Genomic DNA, 14358 nt, shown 5'->3' on the forward strand with positions numbered 1-14358 from the left:
TACTGACACAGGTCCCCAATGCCCACTCCCCTCCCCTGCCCTTCGTGGAGCTGAGTCCCACGGGCCCAGGCTCCCACACTCTCAGAAACTGCTGGGCCCCGGGACAGCGAACGCCCCCCCCCCCACCCCCACCACCACCACCTCTCGACCCGACTCGACTCCTTCCTTCCATCTGTCTTTTTCTTTGTGTTTCTCACCAGCGTCCCATGGTCGTCTACTCACAACAGAGGCCACAAGCAAGCAACAGCCCACTTTGATTTTGAGTGTTATATTTGTTTTATTATTATTATTATTATGATTAAAGTTATTATTATTCTGTTGTTATCAAAGAAGACGTTTATCTGCATCAAAGGACTTTTATTTGTATTCTACTGAAAAAAACCAGAACTGGACCATGAGCTTATTTTCACATTCCATATTTATGACTACTTTACTGGTTTTTCTCTGTGTGTGTGTGTGTGTTTACGTTGATGTCTTTTGTTGTTGTTGTTGTTGTTGTCAGTTGATTTCTGCAGAAGTGGTCTGGCTAAAGCTGAGCAAATGAACCTTTGAAGTAGGTGGAGGAGCATTGGAATTTGCACTCGAAGAAGAAGAAGAAGAAGAAACTTAACGTCGATGATTGTCTTTACTTTGACCGAACAGCTTACGTCGTCTGTCATACATTTCATCATTGTGTAAATTTTGAGGAGAGAAAAAAAAAAAGGATACATATAATATTTGAACATATATTGCCATTTTGATGGCTATAGCTAGCAACACTAAGTACTGATAGTTATATTCTGCACAAGCGTGTAGCTTTATGGAGTTTTAAACGCACACAGACGTGTGTCACGGTGTGAACGACTACGTGTTTGTGTGTGAAACAGAGCGTGCGTGACCTGACGGTCTCCTTTTAAAGTTTTAACCCCCTCCTCCCCTCTCGGCCCGTCTTGGGCTGAACGGTCCGCCCTCCTAGATGTTAGCGCCCTCAGCGTCAGTTCCTTGTACTTAGGTGACCTCTCGTGCCGTGTACAGTGCTCGTGTGAGACTCTCCGTGTATGTGCAAGGACGGGAAACCGCGGCTCCCAGAATTCCAGGGTCCTCCAGCCTTGACCGTTACCATGTGTGTGTATTTACTCTGAACCTCCCTCACGCCGAGGTCACGTGTATGCCAGCTGTTGTGGTGTTTCCCTGGGTCACCATTACTTGTTTTTTTTTGTTTGTTGTTTTTCTGTGTGTGTGTGTGTGTGTGTACAGATATGACTATAATGAATTGAAATCGTCTTGATGGAGACCCCCCCCCAACCCCGCCCATCTGTGCTCCACCCACTCCCCGTCCTCTCTCTCTCTCCTCCCGCGGTAAGTGGAGAACAAAGACAGAGGTTGGTCTGTCGACCAGTGGGATTAGAACCGCCAACCCTCCTGTAGGTTGTGTGTTTAGATGGTAATTATGAAGTCACTCCACTTCTTTGTCAAGAACGGTCTGAAGTAAGAAACTTGCATTTACCTTGATGTACCTAACTTCCTTACACGCTTCGAGCTGTGTGTGTGTAAAGTGTCATCCCAACCCTGACATGAGTTGAATTCCTTTCTGTTGTCATGCATATTAACAATACTGGGGATCTGTCCATGATAAGTGGAGGAATATGACTTACCTGAAAGGGAAATACTAGCTGAAATAAAAACCGAAAACTGGATTCCTTGAATGGAACTTATTACTTTTTTGTTTTTGTCTTCTGCCTGATAAATTAAAGTTCAGGCACAAAATTGCAACTTTTTATCATTAAGTGCATGTTGGACAACGTATCACATTTTCTGGAAATGTTGGTAGTGGAAAACCAAAAAGACTTCTTGTTGATGTACAACATTTATTCTCAGTATATCTTCAAACTGTGAAACACTCTGTGAAAACTGTCCCAACAGACCATCATCTGCGTATAGTGATACACAAGGTCAAAACAGCAACAACCCTGAAGACCACCTGCTGGTTCCGTGTTTGATTCGTCTCAGAGCAGACAGACCCTCGCCTTCCTCTCCACCTCGGTGCAGTATTTGTCAGGCAGCCCCGTGGCCCTGCGACAACAACAGCTCTGGTTTGTACCTGGGTCGAAAAACTGATTGAAACGGTCGATAAATCTGCTTGTAACTCACTTGAGCTCCTTCAGCTTTTTCTCCTTGAACTCACTGAGGCGTGCGCGCCTCTGACGCTCCTCCTCTGTCATCTGATCGGCCTCCTTGAAGATTTCTCTGCGCTTGGTTACGGCCAAGGCCTCGCGTTCCTTCACCTGCTGTCGAATGGCCTCGGCGTGACGGAGGGCCTTGTGGCGCTGCCTCTCCTCCTCCTCCATCTGTTTGGATATTGATTCCTGTTGCACCCTGGGTAAGAGAGAGTCGTCAAATCCACTACGTTGCTCCTGTAAGTCTTACAATCATCACACAGTGACGTTGGTAACAGTGTCTTACTTCAGCACCCTCTCAAACTCGGCCTTCTCTCTGCCGGCCTCCATGGACAGGAAGTGCTCTTTGCACTGAACCTGCTCCAGACGAGCCGCCCTCAGCAGCGCCTCCTCCTGCGCCTTCTTCACGGCCAGCTCCCGTTCTTTCCTCCTCCACTCTCTGTCTGCGATCTGCTGGTTCCTCCGAGCCCGTAGCTCATCCTTCCCAACAAACAAACGTTTCCTGCCATCATTACACCTTCAAAGAGCTGAAACATCTAGACTGAACCCCAGGTCTGACCTGCTCCGCCTTGTAGTCTTTTGCTCTTTCCTGTTTGGCCCTCAGCCGCTCTATCTCCAGCTCCTTCTCCCTTTTGATCCGACGCTGCTCGGCTTCATATTCGGCCTCCCGCTCCTGCAGAGGTTACGTTGATTACAACGACCATAATCCAAACAATATAATCTGTTCATTTGTTTTTGTCGCCGTGTCCTTGGTGTAACCTGTTTCTTGCGGAGGAACTCCATATCTCTGATGTCAGCCAGCTTTTCCTCCTCCTTCCTCTGATCCTTGGCCTGCACTGCTTCAGCATTGATTAGCAAGACCTCCTCCAGGAGGCGCTGCTGCTCCTCCCTTCGTCTCTGCAGGGCCTGTAAGAAGAGCAGGAAACACAGATCTTCAGAAATCCACTCTGTCACCCACGTGGTTGAAGGTTGTGGCTTTTGATTGGACACCTGCAGATCCTCCAGGTTCATCCTCTCCTGGTTCTTCCTGGTCTGCTGCCTCTCCTGCTCCTTCATCTCCTCCTGGAGTTGCTTCTCCTCTAGTCGTTGTTGGATCTGGTCATTAATCTGCTGCATTCCACTGGATTGAGAAACATTTTGTCTATATTTAGAAGTGTTCGGTCCATTGGACCATCAGATTCTGAGTGATGATTTTGGTAAGAGATGTGAATGAATATTCTACAACACCTGATCCTCTCCTCTTTGCGTAACTCCTCGACCTGCTCCATCGTCTCCAGGGCTTTTCGACGCTCCACCTCCATCATGACGTCCAACCGCTTCTCCTCCTCCGACAGCTCCACCTGGATCTGCTTCTTCTCCTGGATCTGCGCGTCTCGAGTGGCTTGGCACTGGGCGTCCAGGATGAGCTGGAGGGGAGATCCACAGACGGAGAGGTTCTGACGGTCGTGGAGGACACGGACAGTTCTGCGGTGGACCCACGGCAGGTTCTTACCTTGTTGAGTTTTTGGATCTCTTCCTCCCGCTCCAGTCTCAGAGTGTTGGTCCTCTCCACCAGGTACTGCGCCCGGTCCCGAGCCTCCAGCTCCAACTCGGTGAGTGCAGGATTCTCTTTACGCAGCAAGTCTGCCTCATAAATCTGTCGCTTCCTTTCTTCAGCAGCTTTCTGGATGACGTACACAGATCAGGCCAGGGTGAATACAGTTACACTTTTATAATATTTAACACAAACAAACATGTAGAGAAGATAGAAGCTCATTATCTTCAACACTAACCCATCTCCAGCTTTTCTTCTTTTTATTATTTAAGAATTTAAATTCAAATGTTTTCATTGGTGGAAACAAGACAAAAAGCTCAGATCGTCACCTGGGCGCCTCGCAGAATGACCTTGCATGGGTCTACAATCCACATGTTGTCAACAACAAACAACAACAAACTTTGTCTGTAGTTTTGCGTTGCGGAGAATGAGCTTCTTATTCTCAGAATTCTCTATAAATACTTGCAAATACATGTTTAATTTCTGTTCAATTAAACTTTCAGTAAAGTTCCTACGAGTTCTTCTTCTCTCCTCCTGTGATAGGCCTCCATCATGGCCTCCTTCTCCTGCTGGGTGAGGACCCGGGATGTGGAGGTGATTCGCTCAAACTCCGCAGATGGAAGAATGACGGACTCTCCTGAAGGATCCTTCAGTGGGACCCTTTCAAAGTAAAAGCAGTACGAATGTTCACTACACAACACCGTTTTTGTCATGTAAAAGCAGTACGAACGTTCACTACACGACACCGTTTTTGTCATTTTATTTTTTTTATTTTCAATTTTTTTATTTCACCTGAGGTTTCGAATCAGATCTTTGGTGATGACTTGAATCGTCTCCGCCTCTTGCTTGTTCTGGGACTTGGCCTTTGACTTTGACGAAGTGTTTCTGTGTCTTTCCGGAACCGTCTGTTTGTGTCATGACATCACAAAGTCAGTCCACGCGGTTCGGCGTCGACATCAGTACAGGTGTGTGTTTTGTTTCCTGTTTCTCACCTGTGGTTCTGAGCTCCTTCCAAACAGACTCTCGTCCACCTGCGAGGTGGGGGCCCGTGTCCGGTATCGACGGTGGCTGTCGCTGCTGCTGCTGCCCCTAGTGGTGCTGGAGTTGGACGCAAGTCTCTGCAGGGGGCAAATGTTTTTTAAAGTCAGTTTGGTGAAGGTTTTTATACGTGTAGCTGTAGCCTAAAAATATAAAAACTCAGAAGAAGATCTTTTAGATGATCTAACGCTGAGTGTCCTACAAACCTGGACGGTCTGAGCTAAGAGCACACACACACACACACACTGACAGTCCCGGGGGGGTCTCTGCCTGTTTAAAACTCACCATCGTGCCCCTCACTCTCTGCAGTCCAGGGAGAAGAAGGTTAAAAGTGATTTTTCTAAATACTTTTTTTTTGTTCTTCCTTATTGATCCCTGAAACCAAAATAATCGATTAACTTGATAAAAATATAGAGAAACGTGTGTGTGTAGTTTGGACCAGTGTCCTTCTGTGATAATGTTTGTTGTCTGTTGTCATGGAGACGAGGGAAGGGGCCGGCTAACGTGACGATCTCTCACACACAGACACTTATTAATTAATTAATATTTAAATACAGAGAACTAGACAGATAGAAATATTAAATGTACAAAGATTGTGCAAAGTACTGTTGGGTTTTTAGAACGAGGCTGAATGTATGACGTAATAAAAGCCTCATGAAGGAGTGATGTCATTCTAATGATTCGTCACGCCGCACGAAACTGAATCATCTTTACATGTTCCAACAGACTCGTACCGAGAAATACCGTAAAATCGGTATCTGAATGCGTAAATAAATGAGCTAAGTGAAGAAAATAGGGTTCAACTGAAGACACATCTGTCAATCAAGACTGGAGTTGGCGCCATGGCCCCGCCCCCTCCACGTCTCCGACCTCTGGGGCCGATGGCTCGTACGTGTGTTTGATTTGTTTTGTCTTTGTCTTTTGACTCTGCGCTTCCTCTGTGTTGTTGCGTGACTCTTTTATCGACTGTTAGATTGAATTCACACGAAGTTCAAGCCACGGACACGCGATTCGTCACGATACTAGGGATGAGCGGAAACCGTTAAAAATAGTCGTAAACACAGCAGAAGCGCGTTTCCTGGTATTTCTTGGCGCATACGTGAAGATGGAGGTTCGGGATTGACGTCCAGTTTTATCCAACGGTATTCGCGCGTCCATTGCTCGATAACATTGATCATCTTTAACTTTACTTTTAGGCAAATTAATCGGAACCAATGTCATGTCAGTCGTTGTTTTGTGCTCCTTCCTGATTCAGCTTTTCAATTTTAGAAGTTGGCATCTCTGTCTTGCATTGCTGCCCTCTTGTGGTTGTCTTTGTAAACGCCTTAAGTCGTTTTTAGAATCGTCGTTTATAATAATAATGGACTTATTACTGGATAAAACAAATATATAAATGTATTTATTCTTCAGCCCTACATTATAAAAAGTTGTTTTATTTCCAGAGTCTCTTAAACAGAATCAGACCTTTATAAACACAGTGGTAAAGTCATAAACGTCAATGACTTTTTATTTAAAACATGCACAGTAATAACACTTGGATTGACATTCTCTCTTCACACTTGTCTCATGTTGACGTCTGTAGACCGTCTGTAGTCCAGACTCTGGACATTAAACCTGTGTGTGTTTTTGTGCCCGTGTGTGTGAACCCTGCAGTTACCCCCCCTCACCTGGAGAGGAGCCTCCCACCGCTCTGCAGCAACTATTGGACTGTCGTAGGGAATCATTAACCTCATCAACTAAGTAATGTGTCTGATTGGTCGTGTGGGGGACACACAGGAACAGAGGGAAACCACGACAACAACAACAAGGTCAGGTCAGACGTGTTTCTGTGTTTGGTTCCTGAAGAGAACATCATGTCCAGATATCCAGACTTATATATTCCAGCTCGTGTTCTCTGACTGAGAGCTGCGTCTGCCAGCCACAGCTTTTTTCCAGATTAAATTCACTTTGGAAGTTGACCATTAACCCCCTCCTGCTGATTGGAGACTCGCTCTCACTTTTTCATCTCTGTGCAGTGGATCTGGAGCCAAAGTTCACTGTCACAGGCAGCCCGTAGCCGTCGAAGGAACCGCCTCAGGACTGTGTGCAAGGTTTTCGTAGGACTTCTGGACGTCATGGCTCAGGGGGGCTATGGATACTACAGGAGTACTATCTTTTTGGCCATGTTTGTTGGCTACATGCTGTACTACTTCAACAGAAAGACCTTCTCCTTCGTGATGCCTTCACTAATGCAGGAGATCCAGCTGGACAAGGATGACCTGGGTATGACACGGTTGCATGTCTTTACGCAGACATGACACAACCCTGATCTGTCACGTAATCACCGTGTTATTATCAGAGCCAGGGTTTACTATTAAACAACAAACTACTTCAGCTAAAATGTCGGCCGTGTAAATTTGAATTTTAGAGCCATTTTTGATAAAAAAAACTTCTGTATTTTGTTCTAAACCAAGGTGAAAACTCAAGTCTGACTCCTTGTGTCCAGGCATGATCACCAGCAGCCAGTCGTTGGCCTACGCTATCAGTAAGTTTATCAGCGGCGTGCTGTCAGACCAGATCAGCGCTCGTTGGCTCTTCTCCATTGGTCTGTTCATGGTGGGAGGCATCAATGTGCTCTTCTCCTGGTCCTCCACCGTCGCTGTCTTCTCTGCTCTCTGGTTCCTCAATGGTCTGGGTCAAGGCCTGGGCTGGCCCCCCTGTGGCAGGGTGCTGCGCAAGGTGAGCCACGAGTCTCTCTGTCGCCACCGTGCTGCATCCACTGGTACTGTAGTGTGAGTCAGGTTTTCTTGCATATTTAGAATAAACACGTACAATAACGCCAAAAAGTAATGATAAAATCAGCAAAAGGAACAACAGGTACAGGTTTGAATCCCACCAAGGCACATATCACATCTGTTTAACAACACGGCTCTGCCTTTATTACTGATCTCGTCATGTACTGTCAAGTAACAGCCCCCCCGTCCACCGCCCCCTTGTGCCTGCAGTGGTTCGAGCCCTCTCAGTTCGGCACATGGTGGGCAGTTCTCTCCTGCAGCATGAATCTCGCCGGCAGTCTGGGGCCCGTGATTGCCACCGTGTTGTCCGAGAGCTACAGTTGGAGGACGATCCTGTCGGTGTCCGGGCTGATTTGTGTGTCCTCGTCCTTTGTCTGCCTGCTGGTCATCAAGAACGAGCCCAAAGACGTGGGGCTGCGCAACATCGAGGCGGCAGCCAAGAACAGCACAGGAGCTGTGTCCACTCTGTCTGAGTTTCTGCTGTCGCCCTACCTGTGGCTGCTCTCCCTGTCTTTACTGGTGGTGTTTGGAGTCAAGACCGCCTGCACTGACTGGGGTCAGCTGTTCCTCATCCAGGACAAGGGCCAGTCTACACTCGTGGGTATGCCTCTCTTTATCTCCTTCACTGTATGAGCTCACGTTTGTACGTTAGCATTTATTCTTTTTTTCTTCTTTTTCTTCTTCATAGGAAGCACATACATGAGTGCCGTGGAGGTCGGAGGTCTGTTGGGCAGTCTTGCAGCGGGTTACTTCTCTGACAAGGCGGTGGCCAGAGTAAGTTTGCCCGACAAGACTTTCTCATCCTCTAAATCCTGTTTAAGTCCCAGAATAAAACCGCAAAAGTTGCTGGAGTTAAGCTAACGTGAGAGGTTGTAATTAGCCGGTAAAAAGGTAGAACAGAGGCCAAAGAAGCAGAAGTCAGAAAGTATTTGAGGCTGCTGATAAAGTAGCAGCGGTTAATTTTTTAAGCAGTGAGGTGTGGCAGAGAAGTATTTGAGGGTGGTGCACAACATATATTAGGGATACAGTGACTGATAAGAGAAAAGTCAATTAGCAAATAGGTTAAAAAAAATTGCTTTTGTGATTTTTTTTTTTTTTTTTGTTACAGCATGGCAGGAAGATTTACGGCAATCCTCGCCACTTTATCCTGATCTGCATGATGGCGGGCATGTATGCCTCCATGTACCTGTTCAGAGTCACCGTCACTTCTCACAGCTCACAGGTACCGTATTAGACCAAGGACTTCTGAAGCTCTTCGCTGCAGGTAAACATCTGTTCTCGTGCCCTGTGTTCCGCCAGGTGTGGATTCTCTTCTTAGGAGCTGTTTTTGGTTTTTCCTCTTATGGACCAATAGCCTTGTTTGGAGTCATAGCCAATGAGAGTGCTCCTTCCAACTACTGTGGAACTTCACATGCCATCGTGGCCTTGATGGCCAACAGTAGGTTGATGTTTGGATTTGAATGCAGCTGCTGAAGGCTGGTGGAAACTGAATCTTACTCGTGTATGTTTTTATTCTGTGTTCAGTTGGTGGCTTCCTGTCTGGACTACCGTTTAGCACAATCGCAAAGCACCATGGCTGGGAAACGGCCTTCTGGTTAGCGGAGATCATCTGTGGCGTCACCACCGTCGGGTTCATCCTGCTGCGCAACATTCAAACAAAAATGGGACACATTCCCAAGAAAAAGGACTGAAACCTAAAACCTCATCCTCTCCATCCAGAGGAAACGGGATCTGAACCATCAGTGATGGTGGAAGTTTTTTCTTACTTGATTTTCTTTTCAGTCTGTTTTTGTAGCAAATATGTGACTGAATTTTCCTCCATCACATGGTTTTATGAAGTGCTTAATGTTTATATCAGAAATCACAAATTAATAGAAAACCATCACTGCTTGTGTAATGAGGGAAAAGAAAACTTGAAGTAACTTTGGACGTTAACTGGACGTTACGTACGTTACTTGTTGTAACAGTTCATTCCTGAAATGAAACCTTTGTCTTATTTGTCTCCTGTGAAACAGATCCAAGGATTTGAACCAATTCCTATTGGTATCTTTGATAGTAATACTCAAAGAGAAGCCGGGATGAAGTATTAACACACACGTTTAATATTCTTAAGTATTTACAAAACATGTATTTACAGCTTGTCACGTCCCAGTCCAGAGTAATTAAGACCCAGGAGAGTCTTCAATCATAGAAACTCAGAACGACCCTGATTAAAAATGTCTGCTGAGACAGATTTACACTCTCTGGATTTATCCCTGATTCATGATCCGGCTCCAAAGTTTCCAGCTTTCTCTGCCACCTCCAGTGAACTCTTCAGATTCTGGTCAAAGAGTTCACATCTGCAAAAAACACACACACACACACGTGAATGATGACACATGATGACAAATATCAAGTGTTGATTAGCTTTGTAATATTGTGGTTTGTCATGGAAACAGCCAATATAAACCCAGAGTGTTATTTATTGGTTAAATGCCTGATGTTGTTTGATTTTACATTAATAAAAACCAACCATCAGTTCATTCTGAACGGGTACGTTTCATATCATAACACTTCATATCAAGTGTTCCGACGTTACCTGATTGGCATCTCCAGTGAGTAGAACGGGTTCTTGAGGGCGAAGTCTGAATAGATTTCATAAATCTTCCTTAACAGAGCATCAATACCAGATTGACGAGGGTCCGCCAGAACAATGAACTTAATTCCTGTTAAAACAGGAAGAAAATGTATCAGTTTATTACATTTTATGGACTTTGAATTACCTTTTTTTTTTATTGTCGACACATTTCACCTGTGAGAGTCTGGTAACAGTGGAGTTTGAAGACGTCTGTTTCTAACATTTCAATCCCCGAACTGCCAACTTCTGGGGACAGCTGCGAACCAATCGCAAACAACCTGACGACAACAAATGAAAACAACAACAAGTGTTTATTAACATGAATTAATAATTGGACCCAAGGTCTATCTCGCGAGAAAAAAAAATTACTTCCACAAATTAACGTACGAGTGAAACATGGAGGCCAGCATCAACTTCTCATTGGAGCTCAGACGTGCTCGTCCAAACCTGATGGACACCGGGTAGTTAGAGGGATCTTTCAGGTATTCAAGGATGTCCTTTCCCTCGGCTGTGCTCTTCCCCATCACATCTACTCCATTGATCGACAGCACTGCGTGTCCCACTGAAGACAACAGGCATCATAAACACAGGGAAACATACATACAACATACAAATTAGATACAAATATCAGTGGTTCACTTAAGATGATGTATTTCCTAATTTCTTGTATTACCTATGTACAAAAAATGTTAAATTTCACCTTGCATTACCATGTATTGTTTTGAACTAGAAGCTCATATTTACATTATTCCATAGTATCAGACCTAGAAGCTGGAAATGTTGTCGTACATTGTCAATAGTACGTAGGACATTTAATACAGCGGAAGATGGCTAAATGCTAATGCTACACATGCTAACCTCTGATTCCGTCCCTCTGGCCGAACGACACGATCACCTTTTCATCGTGATGTTTGAGAATCAAATCTAACGGGTAGCTGAAGGTCTTCTCTGCCTCCGCCCGTGGGACATAATTGTCATATTGGTAAATTAAGCCCCCTGCCTTGTTCACTACATAGACGCTGTAGATCACCATGTTTGCGACGTCACCAAACTCAGCTGACGCCGGAGTCACGTGACCTCAATGTCGTCGAAATACTGAGTAATTCAAATAAGAGTTATTATCCGTACGTTTGCATTTTATGTTGATTATGTGCCTCTTTGACTAATGTCTCTTTGCCAGTTTAGGTTTTTAATCATTGTTGAGAGGTTAAAACCTAAATTAACTCGAATTCCCATAATTCTCAGCTCTCTTCCGCAACTACGGGTTGTCTAAGGGGCTTTTGCACGGGTGAACTTCCTTTCGCTCCGACATCTTGACGAGGAAACATGGTGAGGACAGTTATTCCACATTCAGTGAAGCAAATATGTCCTATATATGTCTTTCTGGAATCGTTATCGACCCGCAACGACTTAGAATAAAATTATATCAATAAATTATGTCTCTGTCGACGATATAAAAAATGGCGTAGTTTGTTTTTGAGCGGTTTAGCGGCTCGCTAGTTAGCTCGCCAGCTAGCTCGCTAGCATGCTAAGTGTACCATGCTTCCATGCTACATTGTGACTTAAGAAAAAAAGACCGACAGAGTTAACAAGTGTTTTTACGCGCTAAGCTTATGTGCATATTTCTCTAAATGTTACAACGTTGTTTTAGTACATTACCAATGTTGGTGACTATATATTTTAAAAGGCCGTCTGTGTGGACACCGCAGGCCGTTCTTGGCCACCTATTACCGCACTGTCTGTTGTGTTCGTTATTAAAGCAGTACTCATTTCTAGCTATCTTTCTAACTAACCCATCTCACCAACTCTATAATGGCTTATTATCACTAACTCCAAACATACGATGTTGTATTTGTCAATCATTAAACGTTCAACTCTATCATCATTCTCTAGCCTCCTAAACAAGACAAAAAGAAGGACGCAGGGAAGTCCAAGAAGGACAAAGACCCAGTCAACAAATCTGGAGGCAAAGCCAAGAAGAAGGTATAGTGTTTTAGAGACTTTATTTCAATGATGGTCCAGAGAACATTATCCCCGATGTTACATTGCTACAGTAACATTTTGTTTCTCTCTGAGCAGAAGTGGTCCAAGGGAAAAGTGAGGGACAAGCTCAACAACCTGGTCCTCTTCGACAAGGCCACCTACGACAAGCTGTACAAGGAAGTGCCCAACTACAAGCTCATCACACCTGCAGTTGTGTCCGAGAGGCTGAAGATCCGTGGCTCTCTGGCCAGGAATGCTCTCCAGGACCTGCTTGCTAAAGGTATATCTCTCAGCCTCAGTTACTGTTGTATGACAACAAAATGCATATCTGTGATTATAAGCAGTAAAACTGATCAGTGGATTCAAAGAATAAGTATGTTATTTATGCGTATTGGGAAAACTTTCTATTGTGACATCATTAATAATCCACTGTTGAGTTGACTTGAACAGTTATGTATACCTTATTGTGACAAATATGTCTGTGGATGTTTTGAGTGAATTAAAAATTGTTTTTAGGTTTATGTAGTGGAAACGTTTTTGTTTGTACTTGAGTCAAGTTTCATAAGAGATTTTAATGATTTCAGCCTTGGTTCTTGGCCCTGTTCTCCCATTGCTACAGTTAGTGGTTACAAATGTATTGATAAGTTGGAAGTTATTTTACAACAGTATCTACGTTATGTCTGTCTTGTATTTTCATTCTCGGGTTTGAATATGAATGTTTGTTTTCATTTCAGGTATGATTAAGCTGGTGTCCAAACACAGAGCACAGCTGATCTACACACGTAACACCAAGGGTGGAGATGAGGAGGCAGCAGCAGAGAAAGCATAAGGTACAGAAAGAGAACAGAGAATGTAGAACATCTGGAAGCATCTGTTTTGGTCTTTTTTGATGATGATGATCAATTCACTAACCTATGTTTTTTCTGTGTTTGCAGCCTCTTCCTGTTTGTAATGAAAGGTGAATAAAAACTGTAAAGACAAAGTTCAAGGGTGTGTTCGCATTTATGTTCACGTTTGGGTAACTGTTCACGGTGGTGTGAATGTACAGGTCAGAGCTCCAGCAGCTGGTGATGATGGATTGTACAAACAGAGCAGTCGTAGTCGCACTGGTTCTATATATTTCAACTGAATTTATACTTTTTTTTTTCAGCAGCAATAAATAATGTAACCTGACTGGGAAGTGGACTGATTTGTCATGAAATATTGCCGAGATACAGAAACTTTCCAAACACTTCAGGTCTTTATCTGTCAAACCGTAACAAGTTATAACCCACAGAAATTTGCTCCTTTTTCAAACTGACATAATCTTGAAAAATCTGGCAACTAAATGTAGTTCTGTGATATTCTCTATCTAAATTGTGAAATGTTGATGTCCAAATCCCTTAAAATTAATAGTGACTAGGATATAAAGTCAACACATCACTTTGGTCTAGATAGTTAATGAGCTGTAAAGAATTTGTTCTCCCCTAAAAGTGTTTCAGTGGAAGTATCTTCCTGGCAGATAAAGTAGAAACATTTTACATTTTTCAGATTCTTTCTGCTCCAGTTGGTTGTTACAGCAGCACAGCTTAATGTAAAAGGATGAATGTAAACGGAACAATCCATTAAAATGTGACTAATCACTGGTTAGCTCAGACTTGGTCCTGAGAGTCGAAGGTTAGAGTTCACCAGCTGCAACTGAGCCAGAGTGCACTGTGGTGATGGGTTAAACACAAAGGTCACATTTTGGAGAGTTCACCAGCTGCAACTGAGCCAGACGACAACCCCTGCACACTGTAGCCCCGGGTGATTGAACTGCCCCTTAGTGCACTGTTGTGATGGGTTAAACACAAAGGTCACATTTTGGTGTGTCTTTCTCTCTCTCTCTCTCTATATATATATATACAGTATATAAACACATATACAGTACATATACGCATATATTTGTGTATATGTATATATGTGTAAATTTGTTGGCATGATATAGTTAATGAATCAGTTTATAAATGCATACATATACATATGTTTTTCACATATGTATATGTATGTATGTATACAGTATATGTATATAATCCAAATATAATCTGGAGTTTAAGCTCCGCCCATGTCCATATGGCCCAGAACCAAACTGTGTACCGACTCTTGTGTCATAAAGTTTGAAGGACTTGGATGATCTTCTTTCTTTGTTGCAGGGAGTTTGATTTTACCTCTGGGAGACCGATCACATTTGTCTTCTTCGTCAGTGAACAGCCCCAGGGGTGGGAGGGTCGGGGGGGG

At 44.0% G+C, this 14358-nt stretch overlaps 5 protein-coding genes across 5 annotated transcripts in view; 3 read left to right on the top strand and 2 right to left on the bottom strand.

The window, feature by feature from the left end:
* LOC103377638 (clathrin heavy chain 1-like) overlaps window positions 1-1092 on the top strand; it is a 22390-nt gene extending 21298 nt beyond the window's left edge. The window contains exon 35 of the mRNA XM_017031853.2: window positions 1047-1092. Within this exon, the coding sequence (XP_016887342.1) occupies window positions 1047-1092 (46 nt within the window). The remainder of the gene's footprint in view (window positions 1-1046) is intronic.
* cfap45 (cilia and flagella associated protein 45) lies at window positions 575-5590 on the bottom strand. The gene is made up of 12 exons (XM_008308487.3): window positions 5014-5590; window positions 4683-4808; window positions 4483-4595; window positions 4206-4350; window positions 3649-3819; window positions 3384-3562; window positions 3147-3276; window positions 2916-3062; window positions 2716-2829; window positions 2443-2636; window positions 2131-2355; window positions 575-2052 (listed from the first exon to the last, which is right to left on the bottom strand). Exons 1-12 carry the CDS (start codon window positions 5014-5016, stop codon window positions 1986-1988), a joined length of 1614 nt encoding a protein of 537 aa, XP_008306709.1. The 5' UTR covers window positions 5017-5590; the 3' UTR covers window positions 575-1985.
* Window positions 5591-6842: 1252 nt separating this feature from the next.
* On the top strand, window positions 6843-9193 carry slc37a4a (solute carrier family 37 member 4a). The gene is made up of 7 exons (XM_025055177.1): window positions 6843-6990; window positions 7214-7446; window positions 7713-8103; window positions 8191-8276; window positions 8611-8724; window positions 8802-8940; window positions 9027-9193. Exons 1-7 carry the CDS (start codon window positions 6843-6845, stop codon window positions 9191-9193), a joined length of 1278 nt encoding a protein of 425 aa, XP_024910945.1.
* Window positions 9194-9581: 388 nt separating this feature from the next.
* Window positions 9582-11293, bottom strand: trappc4 (trafficking protein particle complex subunit 4). Its single transcript, XM_008308489.3, has 5 exons — window positions 10978-11293; window positions 10507-10681; window positions 10294-10397; window positions 10081-10207; window positions 9582-9841 (listed from the first exon to the last, which is right to left on the bottom strand). The coding sequence occupies exons 1-5, from the start codon at window positions 11150-11152 to the stop codon at window positions 9763-9765; spliced, it is 660 nt and encodes a 219-aa protein (XP_008306711.1). The 5' UTR covers window positions 11153-11293; the 3' UTR covers window positions 9582-9762.
* Window positions 11294-11349: 56 nt separating this feature from the next.
* Window positions 11350-13085, top strand: rps25 (ribosomal protein S25). Its single transcript, XM_008308486.3, has 5 exons — window positions 11350-11448; window positions 12013-12102; window positions 12199-12382; window positions 12837-12932; window positions 13038-13085. Exons 1-4 carry the CDS (start codon window positions 11446-11448, stop codon window positions 12929-12931), a joined length of 372 nt encoding a protein of 123 aa, XP_008306708.1. The 5' UTR covers window positions 11350-11445; the 3' UTR covers window position 12932; window positions 13038-13085.
* Window positions 13086-14358: the final 1273 nt, after the last annotated feature.

The sequence above is a fragment of the Cynoglossus semilaevis genome, chromosome 4 (genome assembly GCF_000523025.1).
Source record: "Cynoglossus semilaevis isolate Cse_v1.0 chromosome 4, Cse_v1.0, whole genome shotgun sequence".
NCBI classification, from domain to species: Eukaryota; Metazoa; Chordata; class Actinopteri; order Pleuronectiformes; family Cynoglossidae; genus Cynoglossus; species Cynoglossus semilaevis.